At 40.8% G+C, this 26,873-nt stretch overlaps 1 protein-coding gene across 18 annotated transcripts in view; it reads right to left on the bottom strand.

The window, feature by feature from the left end:
- Window positions 1-26,873, bottom strand: part of PXK (PX domain containing serine/threonine kinase like) — a 54,828-nt gene that overhangs the window by 23,213 nt on the left and 4,742 nt on the right. For 5 of the 18 annotated variants that reach the window (XM_065552909.1, XM_065552908.1, XM_065552897.1 and 2 more), the window contains exons 2-7: window positions 18,891-18,941; window positions 15,596-15,643; window positions 7,252-7,438; window positions 2,730-2,807; window positions 2,235-2,308; window positions 1,695-1,769 (exon numbers count right to left, since the gene is read on the bottom strand). In XM_065552909.1, coding sequence (XP_065408981.1) covers window positions 1,695-1,769; window positions 2,235-2,308; window positions 2,730-2,807; window positions 7,252-7,438; window positions 15,596-15,643; window positions 18,891-18,941 — 513 coding nt within the window. Of the gene's footprint in view, window positions 1-1,694; window positions 1,770-2,234; window positions 2,309-2,729; window positions 2,808-7,251; window positions 7,439-8,028; window positions 8,097-15,595; window positions 15,644-18,890; window positions 18,942-21,420; window positions 21,486-21,670; window positions 21,847-26,873 lie in introns of those variants that run through there. The other 13 variants (XM_065552910.1, XM_065552901.1, XM_065552904.1 and 10 more) reach the window with 9 other exon arrangements.

Here is a 26,873-nt window from a genome sequence, read left to right as displayed (position 1 = left end):
CACACTTACTTTGGTATAACTATGTCGCTCCGGGGTATGAAAAATCCACACTCTTGAGCAATGTAGTTATACCAACCTGAACCCCCCCCCCATATAGACAGCACTGTGATGGCGGGACAGCTTCTTCCACTCACATAGCTACTGCCTCTTGCAGAGTCATTGAACTGACAAGAGAGCTCTCCCCCATTGGCTTCGAATGGCTTCACCAAACACACTACAGCAGCGCTGCTGCATGGATGTACATTTGTACCATAGACCTGCCCTTAGTGTCTCACAGCTAAATACAAGATGGAACAGATTGTTTAGTGTAAGTAAGTAGTTGAATGGTCCCATGAAATACATGTTAAAATGAAGTGGCCTGTTATGTTCCCTATGACTGAAGGAGTATTAATGGGCCAGGTCACCTTGAGTAGTCCCTTGAAATATGTATTAACTATTTATGCTAAACAATCTGTTCCATCTTGTGTTTAACTGTGAGACACCGAATGTGGTTATGTCTACATTAGAGCACTTACAGCCTGCACCACTGTAGTGCTTCTGGCGAAGATGTTCTCAGCCAATGGGAGAGAGCTCTCCTGTCAGCTTAATGATTCCTGCCTCCATGAGAGGCAGTAGCTATGTCAGTGGGAGATGCTCTCCAGCCAACATAGCACTGTCTACACTGGTGCTTAGGTCAGTATAACTCACTTTGCTCAGGGGTGTTGATTAATCATCTGTTATACTGAAGTAATTTGTAGCAGAGACAAGGTCTAAGTTTCCCAGACCTGAAGAAGAGCTCTGTGTAAGGTCAGAAGCTGGTTTCTCTAACCAACAGAAATTTGTCCAATAAAATATATTACCTGAGCCACTTTGTCTCTATTTATGCTGGATAAAGTTACTCATGGGTTTGTGGGCTCAGGCCCTAGATTTGCATATGAGGTAGTTCAAGACTAAGAATTCACAGCACTAGTTTCATAACCTTTTCAGAAATTAATATCACTCACTAGAGTAACTCAGTGCAAGTGGGCACTATTTACTTTCTGCTGACAACTTTGCTTGCAGGATTGGAAAAAACAACCATTCCCATTTAAAACTTGGCTGTAAGAATTAGCCCCAAGGTGACACAGCAAAAAAGCAAGAGAGTCTGAAAGTGGAGACAGGCTGCACAGGACTCCCTTTGGGGTCAGCAAATATCATTCCGTATTCAGATAGTTACTACGATTGGATCCTGCCATGTGGTGCTCCCTGGAACATCGGAAATAAGAGCACTGCCTCCAGGCTACTGACAGATTGCAGACAGAGCACAGAGGATCAAAACACATTTCACTGATATCCATTAGATCCTCAGGACATCTGATGAGTTGTTAAACAATTAAATGTATAGACAGCACTATTGTGAAAGCCTGAAAATCTTGGACATTTACAATCCAAGCTGATGCTAACTCAAAGTATTACGGAAAGCTAGGAAGAGAAAACACAGCCGCCATGACTGACATTTCTGGTACTGCTACTTTCTTGGGCAATTCCATATTACCTCACCAGGGTGCAGGAGGCTTAACTAGTGTTTGCAAAGGCTTTGAGCTCTTCAGATGAAAGCAGTTTTATAACAGTACACAATATTTTTATATTAGACTGCATACACTTTTTCAGGATTAGTCCTCATAAGGGTTAGTTTTGGGTTGGCTCAGTTTAAGAGTCATCAAGGTAACACTCACAGAACAAGAAGGAAGAAGTTTCACAGCGCACTGGAAGTCTTTATCAGACAAGTATTTATCAGGGCCAAAGTCAGCCTAGAAATGAATACAAACAGTAAGGCATCAGCTGACAAATATACAGAAAAAGATGGAAGGATTTTCACTTAGTTTGCTCACAAGTTACTAAAACAGCTGCTTCTTAAAAATTTACCGTTAGAGTAAAAGAGGGCAAATTCCAATGCAAGGTAATGCTTTATACATTATGAAAAGAAAAATTCTAAAAGCTAAACTAGCTCACAAGTGGTTCACACTGCCACTTAGAGCTGGATCCCAAGCACCCAAGTTTACATGTTTCTGTTATTCACAGGCAAGATCTGATAAAACACTATGAAGTTAGGCTTCACTAAAATAAGATCTTGAGGATGAACTCAAAACATTTATTACTTTTGTTGGGGATGAAGGCAACCACACAGAGGGGTTTTATAATGCTGCTTTGACTAGTTCATTTATAGTGATCTTGAAGAACCTGAAAGTGGGATGAAATTTAAGATCCAAGCATACCCAGCTTAACATTAGTCGCTCCTTTGGTTGATTCTTACTCTTCATTAAGAAATACCTCTTACGTATTCGCCAACCTAGAAGGAAAAAGTTTTCATTTTTGTTTTTAAAAAAAGCTACTGAATCATGGTAGGGTTTATGTGCTCACTCTCTATTATGCTTTTCCAATAAGAAAATTCTTGTAGATTTACAAAGATCTCTATCAGTAGGGCATTATACCAAACACATACCAAAATTATGTCAATTTGGAAAGATACATACATAATTTAAGGTTTCAATGCTTAGTATGATCAGTGGTAAGACTCCAAATTCTTCATCAAATTCAGTTCCATATACATAATGATAATGGTCTTCTAACTTGGCTCAAACTGCCACCATAATTCTCCATTTTAATTGAGTCTCCTTCACAAAGAGACACACCCTCCCCCTTCCCCCCGGAACAGTAACATGGCAGCCATGTCTCTCCTTGACCAGAGACCCAAACTGCCCATTTCTTACCTATATCTTTTAGGGGCTCTACCACCTCCCACTTTGGCTCCGACCGGAAGAACATCGAAACATGCTGTAAGGCAATTTCTGCAAAGAGATTTTTAAAAGTCTGTTAATTATACACATATTGCTGAATGTTCAGAGTCAGAAGCAAACTCCAGGGATTCAGGCTTTGCGTCACACGTAACAAGGCAGCAAAACTGTTTTTTCTATTAAAGTAAGTCACAAAACATGGCTAAAGAGCGTTTTGAGCTTTTAACCTGAAGTAGTTTAGATCTTCCAAGAGAAGAGTGTGAATCAGCTGGCTTAGGGAACACAAAGCTTCATGCGCGAACATTTCCTCTGCACTAGAAACGGGCCTAAGCCACAAGCTCCAAGACCCCCCCAGAGACAGGTCAGATCCAGAGCCAAAGCTCCTGGTTTGGATTTCCCCACGTCTGGGCTGCCTCACAACAGGACATTTCTTTGTTATTCACCTTTATGCCAAATTTTAAAACCTTACATTAATTCTGCCATTACCATCTCTGGAGATATTTAAGAGTAGGTTAGATAAATGTCTATCAGGGATGGTCTAGACAGTATTTGGTCCTGCCATGTGGGCAGGGGACTGGACTCGATGACCTCTCGAGATTCCTTCCAGTCCTAGAATCTATGAATCTATGTACAAACTATTCATCTATTTATTTTACTTCTTGCTGCTCTGCTCCTGCAGAGTAACAGGGGCTGACTAGTGCAAAGGCACTTCCTTCCCTGCAGACATTCTGCTGGCAGCATCCAGCGAGCAATTATGAAAAAATGAAACCAGTCCAGATGACTTGAGACAGACAGCACTCCCCCACAGCTGGAAAGGCAACTCTGTTAGGAGTTCATAAGGGGATTTAAGAGAAACAATCATTAGGGAAAGCAGGCAAACAATGAAACTTCTCTAATGTCACTGATCTTGACAGGGACAAATAGTGCGAATGAATAAGGATGCAGGGTTTTAGATTTTATTTGACCTGTTGTGTATTGTTTTCCTGTGACCATTTGTGGAAACATGCTTGAAGAGAAAAGAAAAATGGTGCAACAGTCATTGTTTATTGGTACAACAGTAACTTAAAGTAATGCCACACTAATGGGGTCTGCCAAGATCACAGGCAGTGACTTAATCATTATTAATTCCCCTGGTACTTGCTGTAACAGTAATCTTGATGAACTTGCTCTGAATTAATATGGATGTCAGAATACTTCTTACAGGATCGCCACTGTTTGTGCAGTGGTAACTAGATGAGCTGATATTTTAATGTATTACTTATATTTTAGGTCTCCTCCATAGCTAACATAAATGTCAAAGAAGGTTTAGGGAAAGGCAGTTCACTGTATGCAGAGACAGCAGACACTAGGACAGGACTGGCCAAACTTACTAACCCGCAGAGCTGTATAGAACAATCTCCAGAAGTTCGAAAGCTGGGGCGCGCCTGAGGGGACTCAGCCCCACTCCTGCTGTGAAGCCCTGAGCCCCAGCAAGTGTGCCCCAAAGGGCTGAAGCCCCATGATTCCCCTCCTCGCTGGGCATAAGCCCCTACCCTGCCCCCCTGCTGCAAGGCAGGTATCCCAATCTCCTCCCACCCCTCCAAGTCAGGTAGATGGAGAACGGGGTAGCAAGCGGGGGGGCTCCGCGAGCCGCACTTTAACTGGAAAAGAGTCACATACACCCTGCAAGCCACAGTTTGGCCACACTTGCACTAGGATATTTCAGGGAGAGCGTGGACACAAATGAAAAATAAATAGCATGTTTCTGCTTTGGTAGGTTGTGCTTTTACGAAAATGAAGGTTTGCATTTCACAGTTTATAGGGGCATTGAAACTATACATTGTCTCTGGTATGGTTTTCTATTGGTTAGTGCTACAGGAATAAATTGTAGAATTCAAACAAAGGCAGCCAAGCAGCTTTTTGGGGTGGATTAGGCTATCATTTTACATCAACCTGGCACATCTTATAGGTCTAGGTTCACCAACAGAGGGGGTGCCTCTTGGTCATCTCCCCTTCCAGCTCCAATCACATAAGCCATTTCTCCTCCTAGTTGCAATCCTGAGGACCTCCCTCATTGCCCTTCAAAGCTACCTAACTGCTATGGGGCTAAATATGGCAACTATTACTGTAACTATTACTTACAAGGGGAAGCAATATTGAGCATATTGAATATATTTTCAGCCAGGGCTGGCTCCAGGCACCAGCTAAGGAAGCAGGTGCTTGGGGCGGCCAATACAAAGGGGCAGCACTCTGTCTGCTATTGGGATGGCATGTCCAGGTCTTCTGCAGGAATTCGGCGGTGGGTCCCTCAGTCCCTCTCTTCCTCTTTGAGCTGAGCTGCCGCTGAAGAATGGAGCGACGCGACTGAGCTGCCGCCAATTGGCTATTTCCCCCCCCCCCCCCCCACTGCTTGGGGCGGCAGAAAACCTGGAGCCAGTCCTGTTTTCAGCTTTCTTTACTGAAAGCTAAGTTAGAACCAAGGAGAGAAGCCAGAACCATTTGGCTAGCAAGCTTCCTCCACAGGTGATCAGCAAGAGCTCTGTGAACAAGTTTGAGAGCTGCTGTCATTGTTTTTTTAGAATTTTCTGCATTTAGTATCTTCTGCAAGAACAGAGTTTTCAGTCAACAAGATCTGAAGAATATTCCTAGTCTCCCACAAAAGGATTTATTGCCAGCAGCTTTAGTATGGACAACAACGTTTAGAAAGTCCAACAGGAAAATCTTGTTTGGACAGGTACCATAAAATTCTTCCTCCTTTCATACTTGCCTGCTACGTGCTGGACTATGGAGAAAGGGGAAAAACATACAAAGTCCAGAAACAGCAATCCATGTTGAAGAAGGATTGGTTCCTAACAAGCTGGGTGAGCTCCCAGAATGTCAGTCAGTATGGTCAATTTATGATTAGAATTAAAACCATACACATGCACACTTCAATGTTTCCACCTTCCCAATTTATACTATGCACCTATCAACATTTCTCAAGGTGCAGGATCAGAGCAGGTCTCATGCATATTTACACATTGCCACAAAGTTACACAGATCAGGACACATTCCCTGTTCTGAAGAATTGAAAATCAAAGTAGAACCATAATACAATACACAAGTCTCTGACAAGTATCAGAGGGGAGCCGTGCTAGTCTGGATCTGTAAAAGCAGCGAAGAGCCCTGTGGCACCTTATAGACTAACAGACGTATTGAGCATGAGCTTTCGTGGGTGAATACCCACTTCGTCAGATGCATTGTAGTCATCATCATCATGACTACATGCATCCGACGAAGTGGGTATTCACCCACGAAAGCTCATGCTCAATACATCTGTTAGTCTATAAGGTGCCACAGGGCTCTTTGCTGCTTTTAAAGTCTGACAGTACTTTTCATCAGTAGATCTCACAGTGCTTTACCAAGAAGCAAACATCATTATCCCCATTTTATAGAGAAGAAAGTTGAGGCACAGAGAAATAAAGTGACTTGTCCAAGACCATCCAGCAGGCCAGTAGTCAAACAAAGAATAGAATCCACATCTCCCAAATGCCAGTCCATGGCTGTATGTGTAAGGTCAAACTGTACACATAGGACAAGACATTGGACAGCAGCCCAGGAAAAGACTGTGTAGCAGTTACTACTAATGTGAAGAAGACAGGAGGGATTACTGGCAGAGGTGGGTTTCAAGGAGGAATTTGGAAGAGGAAAGCAAGGAAAGTTGACACCCTAGGTAAATTCACTCACCCTTATTGGTTAAATGGGAAGAGTTTTACAGAGGGGTAAGCGTCTCTCACCCGCGTGTTCCCGTAAGGATGAGAAAGTCTATACAGCACTCTAGAAAAGGACTACCTTAAAAGAAAGCGAATTAGACATGGGTCTGGATGTCAGGACTCCAGGATTCTATTCCCAATGGCTCACTGTGTGCCCTTGGACAAATCACAACCTCTGCCTTAGTATCCCCATTACAGATGCACCACCTCTGTATAACACTGAGAGCTAGGCACGAAGAATGCTACCTGTGAAAATGTCAGCTACCCATGATGCAGTGGGCAGGAATTTGTGAGCTACGACAGCAGTACACAGTAATATATGGGGTCTCTATAGAAACCATGAGGAATTTGCACCATGGGCTTCACAAAGTACTCAGCAAAGCTGAAATAGTTTCCCTGCGTGTCTTCGCTCACTGCCCTAGCTCAGGTACACTAGTTTAAACTGCCCCTAGGTAGAATCTTATGTCTCCCCTGGTTACATTCCCTCATACGGATTCTCTTGGTCCTGACCACTCTTTGTGGTAACTGCAAACTTGATAACAGTACAGTTAATGCACAGATCTGCTTCATGACAGACAGCATGTGGGAACTTCAGAGTAAATTCACTGCTCTATGCCACAGTATCACTCCTTAATAGGATTAATGCACAATTTATAAGGTGAGACTGGTCCTCTGTATCAGGAAGGAGTAAATTTCTCCTGTACCCTTCTCTCAGCAACTATTAGGCAAGTAAATTTATTACTGCATTTTTACAATCCTTCACTTACCAGTATAGTTTACAGAATAGTTGTTTGGATCCAAGAATTTCTTTACCAATTCACAATTGGACAGTATGTGATTGGTAGTGATGACGTTGAGATAGTTCTGGAGTCCCTTCTGTCTTTCAGCTATGAATTCACGATCCATATTCCCAATCAACTTTTTGGGAGGTAGAGGTAGACTTAGAGCCGAGATCTTTAAAAAAAAGAGGAAAGATAATATCAAACACTTCCTCTTCCAATGTCTCATGGCGGTAAATAATTGAGTCATAAAACACAAACACTAGTTTTGTGCAGGTATAAGAACCAGATAATTTTTAAAAAGTGAATATACAGAAAGTCTATATTGATATTTTGCTTTAAGTTCTGTGTTTGTACAGCGCTGAAATAGTCTGATATGTACTCTCATCTCACAATGTAGAGATTTGTATATGTACCACCACCAAAAGTGCCAGGAGATTTAAGTGCAAGAGCCACATTAACAAAATGAGAATAAAGCATTGTGCTTTCTCAGCATACCTATGTCATAGCACAAACCAACATTGCATCCTAGTATATGCTCTTGGCAAACTGTCTTCTCTCCTATTTAACTTGTGCACAGATTGATAGTAGTTTCTAATTCAACCACTACCATTATTGGGACTTAAAGAAGCTGGCAGTAAGGGCTTTTAACTTGCAGGTTCAATAATATGAGATATTCTTCACATCCCATTCTAAAATTTTTGCTGTGTAACATTATATAGGTAGAGCTGTTATTCTAGTGGTGGATCACTATATACTCCTTACCTACAAGTTGTGAGGCTTTAGTTAATGTTCATGAAGCACTTACAGCTCATCAGATGAAAGATGCTGCAGAAATGCAAGGTATTATTTTAAAGAAATCAAAAGATTGTGTTTGATAAATAAATGTAGGTTGAACAGTATTTAGATCTTCTTACATCATCTGACAAATAATTTATTTTGTACCCATTCTTTCCAACACATCCCTGTTCAGCAAATCAAAGCAGATGCCTGACAGTTACTGAGCCTTCATGGGAGAAATCCTGAAGAAACCAGGTGTCTGTGTCACAGAGGCCCATGGCGCCAGCTGGCAAAGGGTTCCCTATTCTGTAACAGCAACTCTTAACAGGCCTGACAAACTCACTACACCTATCAGAGGGGTAGCCATGTCAGTCTGTATCAGCAAAAACAACGAGGAGTCCTTGTGGCACCTTAAAGACTAACAAAGTTATTTGGGAATAAGCTTTCGTGGCCTATAACCCTAGCCCACGAAAGCTTACGCCCAAATAAATGTGTTAGTCTTTAAGGTGCCACAAGGACTCCTCGTTGTTTTCGCTACTCCTAGCACACCACCATTTATCCGTAAAGAATATCAGGTAAGATCTTAAATGAAAGCCAGGATCACAATGATCATCCATATCGTTGTGAAATGTATGCACAAATACCATGTCAGAAGTTGCAGGCACATATAAAATATATTCCTGAAAGCGTCTGAATCAAGGCAGAGTTGACAAACAGGTTTCTATCAGACAAAGGATGTATATTCATCTGTCTGCCCCAGTTCACATGCAAATCAAACAATGGAAGCTCTATTTGCATACGCAGTCAACATGAATTCAGCACACCAGAGAACAAGTGTGTGTGTGTTGCTGACTTTAGGAAGAACATAATGCATTTTGGGGACTATAAGGAGAAGAAAGCCTAAGGACACCCCTATCCTTCTCTGAGGAAGGATAGTGCTTGGGGATAGCAAACCTGGTATTTCTGTGAGTAGTGACAGGCTGGATGTCACAGGGGAAGACTTCAAGGGGGTTCAGGGACTGCGGTGCACCTATGAACCTGCAAAGCAAAGTGAGGGCTAGCTTTGGCTTGAGGAGACGGTACGACAGCGTTGTGTGTGCACAATAGCTACTTTTCTAAAGAAAACAGTTACGGCACTGGGGGGACACTTCCCCGCACCACCTCCAAGTGCTCAACCTGGAAAGTGGAAAGAAGGTGGGAACTTTTGGTGGTTATGCCATCCTCATTTCTCACTGCCACCAGCTGGAAAAATAGGGACAGTTTAAAAAGCTGGAGGAAACTATCACTTTTTGCGAGAGGAGGCAATGCCCTCAACCTTTCCCTGCTCCTCCCTTCACACTCCCTGGCATTATCAATGTGGATAAATGCAAAGTAATGCACATTGAAAAACATAATCCAAACTATCCATATAAAATGATGGGGTCTAAATTAGCTGCTACCACTCACAAAAGAGATCTTGGAGTCATTGTGGAGAGTTCTTTGAAAACATCCACTCAATGTACAGCAGAGTCAAAAAAGCAAACAGAATGTTGGGAATCATTAAGAAAGGGCGAGATAATAAGACAGAAAATATCATATTGTCTCTATATAAATCCATTGTACGCCCACATCTTGAATACTGCATGCAGATCCGGTCGTTATCTAGTTAAAATAGGACCATATAGATCATTGTTGCAACCACTGTTATATATTTGCAACATATTTTGTACAAAGTGTGGCCTGTAAGATGTCTATGGGAAGGTTATGATTTGCTGGTTATGATTACGCTATCTGTATGCATGTATCATTTTTGTATTTGACGTTATGAATACTGGCTCTATACCTGGATTTCAAATGTTTGCTCCTGGGGTAACGCCCACAAGGTAGTCAGCCAGCACAGCTTGGAGGCACTATTCAAATGAAGTGGCTTATCAAGAAACACTTAACTGATAATGCACCATGGGAGACGCCCAACTACACTGAATGGACTGTCCTGCAAAGTGCTGCTTGGGGTATAGTTAGTGGCTTCTACATGTCCAAACCTTCATGCGTGGACATGTGACCTGCCCAGATGACTCCAAACACTATCCTCTGCTGTAATTTTCCACTAGCTGTGCTGAGGGCTTTGTTTGAAACAGTAGGTTTTCCTCCACATGGCAGAAGCTATAAAAGGCTCTGGAAACTTCCACCCCCCCCCCCCCCCCCGCCAATTTTGCCTCTTTTCTGCTCCGACCTCTGGCTATGAACATATATTAATGGGAGCATCTAACCAACGGACTGAGAACCTTCCAATGATTTGGAAGCAGCCACAGACTTGACTTTGGCCAGCAGTTTATTCCATCACTGCTACAAGCCTGAACCAAGAACTTTGCAATTGTTGTATGTATTTGATTCCTTTAGCCAATTTTAACTCTAATCTTTCGTTCTTTGTTTTTATGAATAAACCTTTAGATTTTAGATACTAAAGGATTGTCATCAGCATGATTATTGGGTAAGATCTAAGTTGAATATTGACCAGGGTGTGTGGTTGATCCTTTGGGATCAGAAGAACCTTTTATTTGAAGAGATTGGTTTTAAAGAACCATTCATCTCTCTATTGTTTTCAATGGTAATACAAGGACTGAATGCCTAGGGAAACCGCTTTTTTGACTTGTTAGCCAGTGTGGTGAAACAGAAGTTTACTTTTGCTGTTTGTTTGGTCTATTTTATGGGGGATTAGCCACCAGTCTTGAGGTGTATCAGCCCTATTTTTCAGTAGTTTGTCCTGAATTTGGCGTCCTCAGTTGTGATGCTCTGGGGCACAGTTACAACATCTCAAAAAGATATATTAGAATTGGAAAAGGTTCAGAAAAGGGCAACAAAAATGGTTAGGGGTATGGAACGGCTTCCACATGAGGAGAGATTAATAAGATTGGGACTTCTCAGCTTGGAAAAAGAGATGACTAAGGGGGGAGGAATATGATAGAGATCTATAAAATCATGACTGGTGCAAAGAAAGTAAATAAGGAAGTGTTATTTACTCCTTCTCATAATACAAGAACTAGGGGTCAGCAAATGAAATTCATAGGCAGCAGGTTTAAAACAAAAGGAAGTCTTTCTTCACACAGGTTTCAGAGTAGCAGCCGTGTTAGTCTGTATCCGCAAAAAGAAGAACAGGAGTAGTTGTGGCACCTTAGAGACTAACAAATGCTCTAATAAATTTGTTAGTCTCTAAGGTGCCACAACTACTCCTGTTCTTCTTTCTTCACACAATGCACAGTCAACCTGTGGAACTCTTTGACAGAGGCTATTGTGAAGGCCAATACTATAACAGGGTTCAAAAAAGAACCAGATACATACATGGAAGATAGGTCCATCAATGGCTATTAGCCAGGGTGGACAGGGATGGCTGGGGGGAGGGATAGCTCAGTGGTTTGAGCATTGGCCTGCTAAACCCAGGGTTGTGAGTTCAATCCTTGAGGGGGCCACTTAGGGATCTGGGACAAAAAAATCAGTACTTGGTCCTACTAGTGAAGGCAGGGGGCTGGACTCAATGATCTTTTAAGGTCCCTTCCAGTTCTAGGAGATGGGATATCTCCATTAATTTAGCCTCAGTTTGGTAGAAGCTGGGAATGGGCAACAGGGAATGGATCACTTGGTGATTACCTGTTCTGTTCATTCCCTCTGGGGCACCTGGCATTGGCCACTGTCAGAAGACGGGATACTGGGTTAGATGGACCTTTGGTCTGACCCAGTCTGGCTGTTCTTATGAATCAGTAGCTGACAAAATGTTGGTAGGAAAAATAAGGTTGTGTGACTGTCTTAAGTTACTGGAACGCATGCAAAGCATCCTAACCACTGTGCATTTCCCCACATGCTCACCCTCCTACTTGAGGAAAAACACATCTCCCTTGCAGGCTAAGCAAACACACACGTCAGTCTGAGAACCTGCACCAAGATTCCACCAAAATTAAAGAATTACAGCAAAGCTTCTAAACAGAAAATGCATCTGATTTCTGAAGTGCAATCAATCAATAGAAAAACATGTCAGATCACAGTCATAAGGCTCTTCCCCTGAGGGTTAGCCACTGCTTTACAGCAAAGCGGCTCTAGTTTTAGGTGACCATTTTCAAACTTTCTCCAAATGCTCCTGGGGCAGATTTAGTTCCTTGATTCGGAAAAACAAATTTGACTATTTAAGGCAAGCCCAGTATTTTCACCTTGGACTTCTGCAACCCCACCTGCCAAATCACAAGGGGGACTGGGATCATATTTATGGAAAGGCACCTCAGTGAGGCCCTGACCCTACAAAGATTTATGTATGTGCTTTAGGGCCTGAGGGAATACTTACTCTGGGCCCTAATTCAGCACATAGAGAAGTAAAGCACCCACTGCAGACAATGGGATTTTTGCCAGAGATGGGCCAATGTTTTAACACTCTTATCTTCAAACCAGAGCATTCTTCTTAGAAATCTCTGTTGATAATTTAGAGTGCCTTGTTACAGCAAGTCATTTGCTCCCTTGTTGCGAGAACTCCTCAGACCATTCTCTGCCAAAATGGAGATCACGTGACATACAATTTCCACACTTCTACACTAAATAATCTTAAAGTAAAAAAGATATATAGGATGGATTGCGAGAAGCTTTTCAATCCAGTACATTCAAGGAGACTAAGGTTGAGATTTTCAAATGCAGTTTGGAGATTTAGCCATAAGTCTCCCATTAATTTCAATGGGAGCAGCGTGGCTAAATCCTCTAGTCAGTCAGCTTTGAAAATCTCAGCCCTCGCTATTTTTAAGAAGTGTCCGGTAATAAGGCAGTACAGACAACAGAAATCCACAACAGTTCCAAGCTCAGGAAGACATCCAAGCACAACATCCTGAAGCAACAGGCAATAAACAGGTCAAGAATTAAGTGAGTCAGTAAAGAACATGGGTGTCTTATGGCTTTAAGTCCAAGAGAAGCTTCATTTCTCTCTTCCAGGAATAGGTCAAAGTTTCATAGGCAATTTTACTCTGAATTATCTTCCATCTCTACAGGAGGGGTTTAAGCTTGTTTTTTCAAATTCCCAAGGTCAGTCACAGGGCCTGAACATTTCTATACAAGATGGTGCTGTTGGGAGTTTTGGAAGGAACTAGGGACTGTGCTTCTTAAAGAATTAGAAAGTGTACACATGTGTATGCAATGCTGGAGTTATTTTACATAACTCAGTGGAGCATGAGGAAGAAAAAATAACCTTAATATGCCCCATTTCCCTGAGTGTTGCCCCACAAGCCTTGGCACAGAGGGCGGAGCTAGAAGGGATGTGTTGGGGCAGTGCTACACAGCAGCCAACACTGCAGCCAATACATGGTTTAAAGCAGTGGTTCTCAACCTGTGGTCCGTGGACTCCTGGAGGTCCACAGACTACATCTAAAATAGCCAAAGGGGTCCGCACCTCCATTCAAAATTTTTAGGGGTCTGCAAATGAAAAAAAGATTGAGAAGCGGGGGGGAGAGAATAGCTCAGTAGTTTGAGCATTGGCCTGCTAAACCCAGGGTTGTGAGTTCAATCCTTGAGGGGGCCACTTAGGGATCTGCGGCAAAATCAGCACTTGGTCCTGCTAGGGAAGCCAGGGGGCTGGACTCGATGACCTTTCAAGGTCCCTTCCAGTTCTAGGAGATAAGATATCTCCAACACAAAAAAACACCACTGCCTTAAAGTCACTTTAGGGACCGCTCCTTCTCACTGTGCTTCAAGTTCTGTGCTGTGCCTCCTAGAGGATATGTTCTCCCAGCTTACAGATAGTGGGAAGGTCTGTTACTAAGCATCTTTTATTACTTTGACCCTTTTCAATCTTCTGTTATTTACTAAAACCGCTTCTGAGGAAACATGAGTTGAACATAATGTGAGCATTTGGGCTTAACTGAGACTGCCCTGGCTGGGGCATCTGCCCACCACCTCAAAAGAATAATTCCAGATGTTTCTGCCAATGCAAAAAATAGTTACAATCCCCAACAGCCTTGTTCCTTCCCCACAAGCAATCTCTTTTTACCTCAGGTGTCCCCATGGTGCAATTATTCAGTTAGAGTTTTGTAGAATACATTACACCAGCTTTTTACCAGTCAGAGGTGTTGTGGATAGCAATTTTGTCACAAGCATGCTCCATTTCTCTCTTCTAGGAAGTGGTATGCATTTTAAAGAACAGTGACTATCAGCCTACAAAAGGACTAGGAGAGAAAGTCACAGGGTTTGTCCATTAAGAAGGATTTTCTTTTCCTGCTCATGGGGGTTGTTTTTAAAACTGCTCCGTTCCCACATATGTGCTCTCTTCCGAAAAACTGATGGAATCCAATCGTCTCCTGCTGAAGTTATGTTTGGGCTGAACACCGCTAATACATGCCAAGATATACACAACCTAACAGAGTAGTCATGAACATTGTATGCTGTATCAGTATATTAAGGGCCCAATTTTGGATTCTGTACTCAGGAAAAATTCCCAGTTAGATCAAATGAAGACAGTGGGAGCTTTTCCTGATTAAGGAGTGTAGGATTCGACTGTAGAAGACAAAGAAAGTAAAGTTGGTCAATTAATAGTGGTCATACAAAATCTTGAGTGCAAATTCAGACCTTGTGGATAACCCCATAGAACTCAATTAAGTTACACCTGCTTAAATAGAGTCTGAATTTCGTCCCAAGTCTATCTTCTACCCTCTACACGGTCATCTCTGCTTCTGTATTTAATGTTGCTCCTATCATGAGCACAATTCAATATTCTTGCCCATTCTTGTTCACTAGACTTCACCAAGTAGTCAGGTTTTTAAAACCAACAAGGAAATGAAAATCAGAAACAGCCTTAAGGTCCTGTAGTCACACTACATGGGGGGGGAGGAGAAGAAAGTGACAGATCAAATCTATTCTTAAAATACTAATAGTACTCAATTCATATGTTATTTGTCTGGTGTTAAACTAAGAAATCCTGGAAACACAAGCATCCTTCCTGCAAATGTTAGTCTCTGCTTGCCCCTCATCCCACACACTTTGCCTTTTCCTACGCAAACTAAAAGAAACTACTGTCCTAAAAAAAGAAAAGAAAAAAAAACCCACAGTCAATTCAGTGTTTAACTGAGGAACGCTTTGCAATGATACAGAAATCCATCACATGATAAGCAGCATCTGGAAGTGCTTTTAGAGGAAGACCAATAACGAGATACATAGCAATTCTGTGCTGAATTAAGAAGGTCAGTATGTGCCTCTGTTTTGTGAGAGCCAAAGAAAGAAGGGGTAATAATAGTACACCAAACCAGAACAAGTCACATTACTGAAGGGAAAGAGTCAATATCTGCCAATCTCCTGTCTTTAGATTGAAATTGGTCACACAGAGGTTACAACCAACATTTCCCACGGTAAAACCTAAAATAGCTCAGCATTTCTCCTTGTTCAAAAATGTCAGTTTATAATTTTAAAACTTAAGTCATTTCATTTCCAGCCATGTAAGTTTGATGCTGTCTCTGTTCTCTTCATTGTTGTATACAAAGAAAGCAAATGTATTTAAAATACAATATAATATAGTAGTTAGAATTATAGTTATATATTGGGGGGGGGGGAATCTTACCTGCAAACTACTATTAAGCAAATCAAAGTCACTGTATCTTCTCACAATCTGCAAAACATAAAGGCAGTACTGAAGCAACACACTAGTTATCAAAAAATCCTGCAACATAAAATCTAAACTGCATGAGGGAAACAATTCCTATTGCAATCTTGGTTTCACTAAGCTTCTCTGTATAAATGCAAGACTGCTGGGTTTACACTGCTGTCTATGAGTCTATGCCAGCAAGTGGAGAGAAAAAGGAGTTGCTCGCTGTGATGTCTAATCTTGCAAGATTCATAGATCCCTAGGCCAGAAGGGATCATTGATCATATAGCCTGTCGTCCTGTATAATAACTCAGGCCACAGAACTTTCCCCAAAAGACTCCTAGACCAGACCTTTTAGAAAGTCATCCAATCTCAATTTAAAAACTGCCAATGATAGAGAATAAGAACTAAGAACGGCCGTACCAGGTCAGACCAAAGGTCCATCTAGCCCAGTATCCTGTCTACCGACAGTGGTCGATGCCAGGTGCCCCAGAGGGAGTGGACCAACAGGCAATGATCAAGTGATCTCTCTCCTGCCATCCATCTCCATCCTCTGACAAACAGAGACTAGGGACACCATTCCTTACCCATCCTGGCTAATAGCCATTAATGGACTTAACCACCATGAATTTATCCAGTTCTCTTTTAAATACTGTTATAGTCCTAACCTTCACAACCTCCTCAGGTAAGGAGTTCCACAAGTTGACTGTGCGCTGCATGAAGAACTTCCTTGTATTTGTTTTAAACCTGCTGCCTATTGATTTTATTTGGTGACCCCTAGTTCTTGTATTATGCGAATAAGTAAATAACTTTTCCTTATCTACTTTCTCCACATCACTCATGATTTTATATACCTCTATCATATCCCCCCTTAGTCTCCTCTTTTCCAAGCTGAAGAGTCCTAGCCTTTTTAATCTCTCCTCATATGGGACCCATTCCAAACCCCTAATCATTTTAGTTGCCCTTTTCTGAACCTTTTCTAGTGCCAGTATATCTTTTTTTAGATGAGGAGACCACATCTGTACGCAGTATTCGAGATGTGGGCGTACCATTGATTTATATAAGGGCAATAACATATTCTCAGTCTTATTCTCTATCCCCTTTTTAATGATCCCTAACATCCTGTTTGCTTTTTTGACCGCCTCTGTACACTGCGTGGACATCTTCAGAGAACTATCCATGATGACTCCAAGATCTTTTTCCTGACTTGTTGTAGCTAAATTAGCCCATATCATATTGTATGTATAGTTGGGGTTATTTTTTCCAAATGTGCATTACTTTACATTTATCCACATGAAATTTCATTTGCCATTTTGTTGCCCAATCACTTCGTTTTGTGAGATCTTTTTGAAGTTCACAGTCTGCTTTGGTCTTAACTATCTTGAGCAGTTTAGTATCATCTGCAAACTTTGTCACCTCACTGTTTACCCCTTTCTCCAGATCATTTATAAATAAGTTGAATAGGATTGGTCCGAGCACTGACCCTTGGAGAACACCACTAGTTACCCCTCTCCATTCTGAGACTTTACCATTAATTCCTACCCTTTGTTCCTGGTCTTTTAACCAGTTCTCAATCCATGAAAGGACCTTCTCTTTTATCCCATGACAACTTAATTCACGTAAGAGCCTTTGGTGAGGGATCTTGTCAAAGGCTTCCTGGAAATCTAAGTACACTATGTCCACTGGATCCCCCTGGTCCACATGTTTGTTGACCCCTTCAAAGAACTTTAATAGATTAGTAAGACATGATTTCCCTTTACAGAAACCATGTTGACTATTGCTCAACAGTTTATGTTTTTCTATGTGTCTGACAATTTTATTCTTAACTAAGAATGCACCACGATGCTTAGTAAATTATTCCAGTGCTTAACTACTCTCACGGTTAAAAAAGTACCCCGTATTCCCAGTCTGAATTGGTCTTGCTTCAACTTCCATCAATACAGCTTCCGAGCTGTAATATTATATTGGAGCAGCTTCATTAGCGGTGTTTGCAGACACCTTCCAATTTTCCCTAGAATTATCCTAGGAGCAACATTTTTTTCTAAATTTTGAATCTATGATTTTGAAGTACTTAACTTGACCTTCCCCAGGAAGTCTCTATCTGGTAGCAGTGGATGCTCACCAGCTCTTCACAGGATATCATCATCATCATCAATTTTTATTACAGCATAGCCTGAACAAGACAATGGTTCCACTACTAGCTGGAAGGCAGGTTCTGGCAGACTATTCAGACCCCATAATTTAGATTTAAAAACGAATACATATCTATATGCAAGTGTTTATAGATGGTAATAGGAACACACTGCACAGATTATTCTTTGTTTGGCCTAGAATATCCACAATGGCAGAAGACAATGAGGTCTTCTGTAATTACCACAGCCACTTCGTTCTTCTAAGATGAAGAGGTCAGACAAAAGTGTTCCTCTAACAATCACAACTTTCAGAAGTTTTGGTTAAATATGGAAATAGAAAGTTTTTTTTTCCTGGAATAAAAAACACCAAAACTTGCTTCCAAAACTAGAGCAAACAACGTAAAGCATCCTAGATTATTCTATCTACTGATGACAAAATAAATAAATAAATAGGAAAGCATGCCAGTGGGAACTGTGTATGAGATCAACATGAAGACTTTTGTCCTGTGTCCACTGGTAGAATTGTCACAGAAACTAAAGGACGGATTCACCAAACTTTACTTATGGATGTTGCCCACTGTTGTTGGGACAAGTAGTCCCACTGACAACGGGTAACAGTTGGCACAAAATGGGCCTTGGTGTTGAATCTTAGGTCATATAGATATAAGAAAGCAGTGGGTCACATGCACTGGGTTATCTGGAAGACCTAAACACTGAAATGAAGCCTTCATGCTAATTAATACTGATACTAGAAACAGTTTGCAACCAAACACATTCAAGCATTTCACATTCCTGACTCACTCTCAAATAGTATTTGGTCTCTAGCTAGAATTAGACTAGCCAGGATGAATCCAGGTCTTTTCTTAGGAACAGTGGTGGATTAGCCACTGGGCCAACGGGGCCTGTGCCCAGGGACCCCGGAAAAATGGGTACCCTGACCACACTCCCCTAGCCCACCCGGCACTCCTGCCAGGGAATGGGGGAAGCCCTCGCACCCAACCCCACTCCTTGGCAGGAATGCCAGGTGTGGGGAGGGACAACTGCAGGAGGAAGGGGTAGAGAGGGGCCCCACAAAACTGTAATCCACCTCTGCTTAGGAAGAGGTTCTGTTTAAGTGAACCAACATTTAGAGAGATTACCTGCCAACTGTTTTCCATGGAAATTCCTCTCTGCACACGAATTATGTATTCCTAGAAATGAGAGGGAAAACAATGGAGAAAGTTATTAAAAACAGGAACTAATGACTCAAAGTGTGAATGCATAGTCAGTCTTCTCTTTAGAATGGATTTAAACTGACCACTATGAAATTTGGAAAAGCTCAGAAATGGTGAAAATTCTGATTTAGATTTAAAACCTCCCAGCTGGGAACTGTTCTAATCAGGGGTCTCGATCAGACCCATCTCTAGAACACACTGAAAGGTGAAACTGAATTTTAAGAGCGTACAGGTTTCTGAAGCATTTAAGCACTTTCATTTACGTAAGTAGAGACAATATTGAATACATACCCTCCTGTTAACTCAGCCTGTAAAAGCTGAAGAAAAATCTGTTCCCCAAAGATCTAACTTGCAAGATATCTCCTGGAATTACAGCCACCTTCATAGCTGAACAAACTCCGGCTCATTAATCCCAACTTTACTACCACTCATTGCTGCTGAATGCAAAAAGTACTATAGAAAGCTTAGGTGAGTGGATGAAGGGGTTAAATACAGTGTAATAAGCTTGAATAATTAGCACACTTCTATTACTCCTGATGCAGTGTTTCATTTCCAATGCATAGCTCATTTTCATTGCTTACAGGCAAAATATATAGTTAATCTAAAATCTCTTGAACCACATGTGTATTTTAAGTACTGTTGATTTTTACGCACCCAGCTTTACGTTCCTTGGACTTAATTCTTTTCAGTCTTTCCCTTTATTTCCATAGTCATCTTTACACCGTGCCTCTTGAAATAGGGCCTTTGAAAATGTTTTTTTTTGTGAGATACTTTTGAAGTGTATTTATTTCTTTATGCATACCCATCTGCTGATTTTGCTCATCCCTTCTCAGAACTAGAGAAACCCAAATCTCCCAGACAGCAAAGCAGATGGATGAATTCTATTCAAGCAAAAAGAACAGGAGTACTTGTGGCACCTTAGAGACTAACAAATTTATTAGAGCATAAGCTTTCGTGGGCTACAGCCCACTTCACCGGATGCATAGAATGGAACATATAGTGCGAGTGTGAGAGAGAGCGCGCCACAACAGTCCAAAAAGCCAAAGCTAACCCAAAGGTACAATGTTGATAGCTACAGGCACTCCCCTGCCATCAAGAGCAGTTTTCCAATGAAGATTAAAACCAAAAGGACATTGTTTAAAAACTATCCACTGTACAGATAAACCTCAGACTAGACTCCTTGTTTCCTCTTTATCCCTAGCCCCCCAATCACTCTTCGGAGTAATGCAGATCCACTCTTGTGCACATGGATGCTTAAGTCTTCAAATCAGTTTTTTCTTGTTCAGCACTCGTGTCCTCTGATTGTGAGAAAATGTCCCGAGTTAGAAATACGCAGCTTCCTCATCTCCAGCAAGGCAGCTGTGGAGAACTCCCAGCACTGGGGATCAGCTCAGCCAAGGGCCAGTGGATCATTTTGGCTCTGGCAGAAGAAAGGAGTCACACAAAACACTCCCATGATTAACAGAGAGCAGATAAGTCTCACATTGGAGTGAATTCTTCCTCTGTTCCCAGGATCCATTGTGTCACTGAATGCACACACACACACACACACACACACACACACACACAGAAAAGGTGGGAGTTCCCCTACCAACTCTAAGAGGTTAATTAAGATGAGCTATTGTTAGCAGGAGAAAAAAAAAATTTGTAGTGATGATCAAGATGGCCCATTTCAGACAGTTGACAAGAGGTGTGAGGATACTTAACATGGGGAAATAGATTCTTTCTGTGTAATGGCTCAGTCATTCCCAGTCTCTATTTAAGCCTAAATTGATAGTATCTAGTTTGCAGATTAATTCAAATTCAGCAGTTTCTTGTTGGAGTCAGTTTTTGAAGCTTTTCTGTTGCAAAATTGCCACCTTTAAATCTGTTACTGAGTGGCCAGAGAGGTTGAAGTGTTCCCCTACTGGTTTTTGAATGTTATGATTCCTGATGTCAGATTTGTGTCCATTTATTCTTTTGTGTAGAGACTGTCCGGTTTGGCCAATGTTTGGCCTATTCAAGCAGTATCTCTCCACATAAAGTCAGCATAGGGATGGTTTCTACACCATTCATTCTTCTTACCTTTCCCCAAAGCCAAAGAAGAGCCCTGATCCCCAACCCAGGTACAATGAAAGGCAACAAAGTTAACCCTGATTTACACCAGTCTAACAAAAATTAATTAAGCAGACACTTTAAATGCCTAATTCACAGCTAATAGTTGGGTTTTTTCCATTTTCTGATTTCTAATCTGTATTCTAGGAAGTGGGAAGAGACTGCTTTATATATACACACAGACAGGAAAAGTAGTAGCCACTTATTCAGCAAGTCTCTAAGGAACATTAGTTGTTTCTCTGAAAGAACGTAAGGGAAAGATGATTCATGAGGTTTGGTGATTCATCTTTACTAGTATTTTAAAGGAAGCAGAGTTATTGCCCAATCTCCCCGACTGCTCACTGTTCACACGGGGACTGACCTCATTGTGCTACTAAGGAATGCTCTCAGGCCGGCAGAATGGAGGCACAGCTTCCAATCGATCACTGCTCGGGAAAATATAAAATTGCTTTCAATACAATACGATTCTTTCCTGAATAAAATACCAATAACACAGCTTCATCCACCAGCTTCCCTTATCTCCCTTCCAATACACTATCCCCATCGCCACAGTAAAATTCCTTAGAAGACCGATTCGTATCCAAAAAAAAAATAAATCTCAATTATCTTACACATCCCCTTGCCCCATCCAGCAACTTTTTTATCATCAGGCCTCCTCTTCCACTACAATCAGCTCTCCCACAATCCACCGACTCCACTGGGTCAGACTGAGAAATACCGTTCATTTCCACAAGGAACTCACTAGTAAGTAACTTCTGACTCAAAAAAGTTAGGCTGCTCCACGGGTTCCTCGCTCCTCATCTGTTTTATACCAAGGAGGTTTGAAAAGCTGACAAAAGTACAGAAATCCAGGTCATCTTCAGTTCATGCCAAAAAGCTTATCAGAGGCCAAAAAAAGGCTTTTCAAGCTTCCAGCTTTTTAATGCTCGAAACTGGAAACCTAATTAAGCAAGAACCATCAACAAAATACTAGTTTAAGAACACTGGATTGAGGGGTTTTTTTTAAAATAAGGGGTTCTAAAAAAGCCCCTTTTAAATGCTTATTTGAGAAATCTTCTAGTATGGAAAGTAGCAGTGTAATCATGAAAGCTGCTTAGACCTGTGGGTCCCTTTAATAAGGGACCAAGTATGTTTACTATTACACAATTCATCATTAAACCACCTCATCTAAGATACTGCTGGCACAAAGTGATGCCTACATGCAGTATAAACAATGCAGCTCGTGTCAGCTGTACTTTATTATAATGTACACACCATTTCATAAATAATTTATCAAAATAGGACCACAGCAGAAGAAAATTAGAGAGACATGTTGCAATTCACTGAAATTTACTGAACAAGGAAACCACTTTGGAGAGAGCAGTGAAAAGGTGCTGTCCCTCTTCCCAAAGAAGGAAGAGCTGGCTAGTTCTCTTGCCTTAACACAAAGTGTTTTGAATTTTATTAGAGGTCATCTGTAAAGGATCCGGCAAGATGCCACGCACTTTGGACTCCTACAGACTTCAGTGGCATAGGGACAAACTCAGCACCTTGCAGAATTGATCCCTGAGACTGTATACAACAGATACAGTCTAAGTACACTGTAGCTCTCAGGTCAGGGACACTTCCTTTGAGTGGACAGCAGCCAACATAATTTGGCTGCCATCCTCACGGGGACCTCTGGGTGCTATAGTAATACCAATAATAATAATTAACAGTGCTATTAGAAACCTTCATACTGATATCACTAAAATAAGCTGTGTGTTCAATAGTCAGGTATCTTGTCTTTTAAGCTATGACTGTACTTTACAAAACTACGTTGGGCTGTTTGAGGTTTTCTTCAAAACACACACAACTCAGTTTTTTTAGTTAATGGTCACCTTTAATGCTGATTCCATTGTGTGTTTCAAAGCAAAGGAAAATGTTAGAGAAGAGGCTGAATTCATTGCAAATTAATGGCACGAGGATCTACAAGAGTTTCTAAACAACCGAGGTTCTCTCCTTTCCTAAAGTTATAGCTTTAGAAAAATGTAGTCTGATTTTACACTACATAACGATCTAGAGAGACAGATTAAAAAATCTGAATTAAAATTAACTAAAGGTATGATTACATGTTTAAAAACAGTGTCCCCATTAATCATTACTCAAAGAAGAGAAGCTTTCAAAATATATTTTGAGGAATTAATTCAGCTTTTAACTTCTGGGCTACTTTAAAGCAGCAGACTAATGGAATGGCAAATGCCACTTCACTGTTGTAATTTCAATGTACAATACACCAAGCAGGGAAAGAATTGATTCCAGAGAGGACATGCACACACACCCCTAATGGTTTTACTACTTTAAATAGTTCTGCAGCTCGCAGGTCCAGGCATGCAACTCCTGCAGCAGGGATCTGCAGAGAATATCATGAAAGAGACTAGTTTCCCATTTAAGGATTAAAAAGCAAATGATAGAAACAAGTTCTCCTCTACAGGTGGACATGTAAAAACACTAGATGTCTAAATAGCTGAAACGCATTAAAGCCTTTCTGCTGAAAAGGCCTCTGCTGTCAGAACACGGTATCTTGTTATTAGGCCTCTTACAAGTATTTTACCTTAAAACACATTGGACACGATTCTGCTCCAACTGAAAGGAAATTCAAGGACAGGAAGACTTTTGCCTGCTAAAGAAATTAAATCCATTCTTGGTACACTAGTATTGTCTGACTTGCTAAGAGCAGATCTTGCAACTGGACCACCATGTTCACAAGAAGCTATGTGACATGTTAGTCACACTGGTTAACGCACTATTAGAAGAGACTCAGATACTACAGTGATGAGACTGGTGTAAGAACCTATACAGAATAGAATTTAAAAAGCCCCGATGAAATCAAATCCAGTTGCAGGATCAGGCCTTATACCCAGAGGGTTATATGAAGTGCCATTGAAATGTATATGAAATACAAATTGATTTGATGTTCAAAATTAAAAAGAGTATATACATGGTAAATATTAAGACATGGAATGAGCTATGCCCAATTATATATGTTAAGAAATCCTAGAATTTTTACATTGTGTTTAATCAGAAAAAGAGCTCTCTAAAAGTTAGATGTTCTATATATTCTCACTTAAGGACTTCCAGATCAAGTGTTATCAATCCACAAGCAAAACGATCTACATATATATGTACTGTGATTTTTTGTTTCAGTGTAGAAATTTGAAGAAAAAAAAATCAAGTTCTTTTTTGGTTTGTTTTTGTTTGAGAGACAGGTGCTGTCTCCTCAGTCTTCACTAACAATCAAGAGTCAAAAATCAAAAGTCAGAGGACAATTTTGTTGCTGCAGCATGAAGCTGAAGAGAACCCTATATATGTACTCCACAGTGCTAACTGACACTGAACTGTATCTACTCAAAAGATCCTAGGACACCTGGGGAGCCAGTCTGCTGAGGGAGTGTAATTTTTAATAGTGATTTTATAGCCATTTTTCTGACAGACAACACCACTTGGTACAAGTTTAAGATGTTTGTGTGTGTTCTCGGTCAAGAGAGAGAGTTACATTTATTACCATGAAGTGCAAACTTTTGTCCGAACATTTCAAATACCAATTTCATTCCCGCTTCGGTTACTGACTAAATCAAACATACATAGTGGATATTCATGCCGAAGTTTCCTCCTCATCTACAAGAAATAGGAATCAGTCTGGGGTCAAATGTAGAATTCTATTCAATGCCATTAAATTTACATTTCCCCAATATTTTAATGTCATACTATCCAAACTGTTGTACTTGACCTAATTTAACAGAAGCAGGCTAATCCACTAGAAGAGTCCATTTTAAGTTTTCCCATCACTAGTTTTTGTCTTTCACTTTGTATCTTACCAGGTTTAGAGATTTTTTCCCCTGCAATTCATCACCTTTATCTTATAGGTCACTGGTTTATTCAAAACTCGGACCATTTCTGGAGCCTATAACAACTTTACAGAGTATTCCTAGCCTGGATGTCATATGAAAGCAACAACATTAAATCAAATCAGGACCCAGATCTTGGTTTGTAAGAGCTATGGAAGAGGGTGTTTCATTTTTGATAAATCCAATGGAAAGTTTTTAAGCAATCCCCACAGCATTTGCAGCCCAACAACTATTACAACACTAGGTGACTTAGTAGTTTCAGACTCAAAAGAGGAAACTATTTTCACTGTTCAAACCAACAGATGCAAGATTAAAAACAAAAACAAACACACACAAAAAACAGCACACCTCATTTTTCAAAATTTCTGCTTTAATAATCTTAGATGCCATCAGTACCACAGATAAGGATTTTAATTGTTGTTTAATATTTTTAATGTGGCCACATCCCCTTAAATTATGGATAGAATATATCACTGGCAAATGAACAACAGGTTTATTTATAGCCCCCTTTTCGTATCTGCAATAGGGCAATGCTAATTTATGAAGATTCTGCTCTCCATGTATTTGTAGAGGATAAACACATTTATAGCGAGTATTTCTTCCTGTTGGGGCCTTTTCTTTGAAAGCCTGAAGGAATTTTCATTTAGTCTTCCTATTTCATTCAGTTTCACTTAGTCTTCCTATTAATAAAACATAACCACCACCCTGTGGTCTTCATTACGTCAGGAATACAGTAAAATGCAACTATTCCTCCCCCAAGATGTCTTGACAAGTGCCTCTTCTTGGAGAGAATCCTGCCGCTACACTTGGGATCTGTTACTGTAATTTAATTTCCCCATCAAAGTTCAAATCAGATGCACTATATATCAATTACTTCTTGCTCTCACCCAGTTTCCCAGCTCAGACACAAGGGGATAAGGTCAGATATGCGAGATGACAGGGTAGTAGCTTTATGTCAAATAGGAAATTCAGACTGCTGTGGCATCCACTATTTTGTTTCAGCCATTACCCCACGCTGCCTCTATGTAAACTATCTGTACTATGCACACCTCAAGACCATTTTATTTTAATTCTTAACGACAGTGCTTCTACCATAAAAGCTATTAGAAATACACGCACACCAAACAGCTTTTACATCAAAAGCACAGTGCTACTGCATTCTGATCTTTTGTGCATTTCTGGTGAAGAGCAGAATTACTATTAGAATCTTCCCCAATGTGAATTAACAAAACGGAAGTACAAAGACAAATGATCAAAGGGTCACAATACTTGCTACTGAAATCCCACACATGGAAGGCACATCACACCGAGTATTTGGGATAGAAAACTGCTTTTGAGTGCTTTCTGTACAACAGAACTCTTGGTGTTTTTTTAAATTAAATTCCTGCTAGAGAATCAACCAAAAAACAAAACAAAAACCCACCACCACAAACAAACCAAAAGAAAAGACACAAAAAGCTATTGTTATCTTTGTACTTGTACGGGATTGTAATAAATGGTGTTGAAAACAGTTAAATGAGGGGAGGGGGAAAATCACCCACAATGAAACTGGGATCTGGCTTGGTAGCAAAGGGAAACAAATTATGTAATCTCTCATGCAACTAAACACGCTTACACGTCTCAGTTTATGAAGACAGGTAAAAGGTTTGTCAGAAAGTATACCTAAAATAGCTTTGGTTATAATGCAAGTTTGAACACAGCTCAGAATTTAGAGCCCTGGCCTTGTAAACCACTAGTCATGACTTCTAAACTCACTGATGCCTTCTAAAAGATTCCTCATAGTTAGAAGCGGGAGATTGTGTTCAGAGAGAGATTGCTTTACAAAAGTTACTTCATTAAACTACCAATTTGAGATCCCCAGACAGAAAGCATTGCAGAAGTGCAGATTTGTATGGTTACAATTTTGATCATACAGAATGCTTATTAACTATAAATATAGCACTATCTA

This window comes from Chrysemys picta, chromosome 7 (genome assembly GCF_011386835.1).
Source record: "Chrysemys picta bellii isolate R12L10 chromosome 7, ASM1138683v2, whole genome shotgun sequence".
NCBI lineage: Eukaryota > Metazoa > Chordata > Testudines > Emydidae > Chrysemys > Chrysemys picta.
This window is presented reverse-complemented; position numbering and strand designations above follow the sequence as displayed.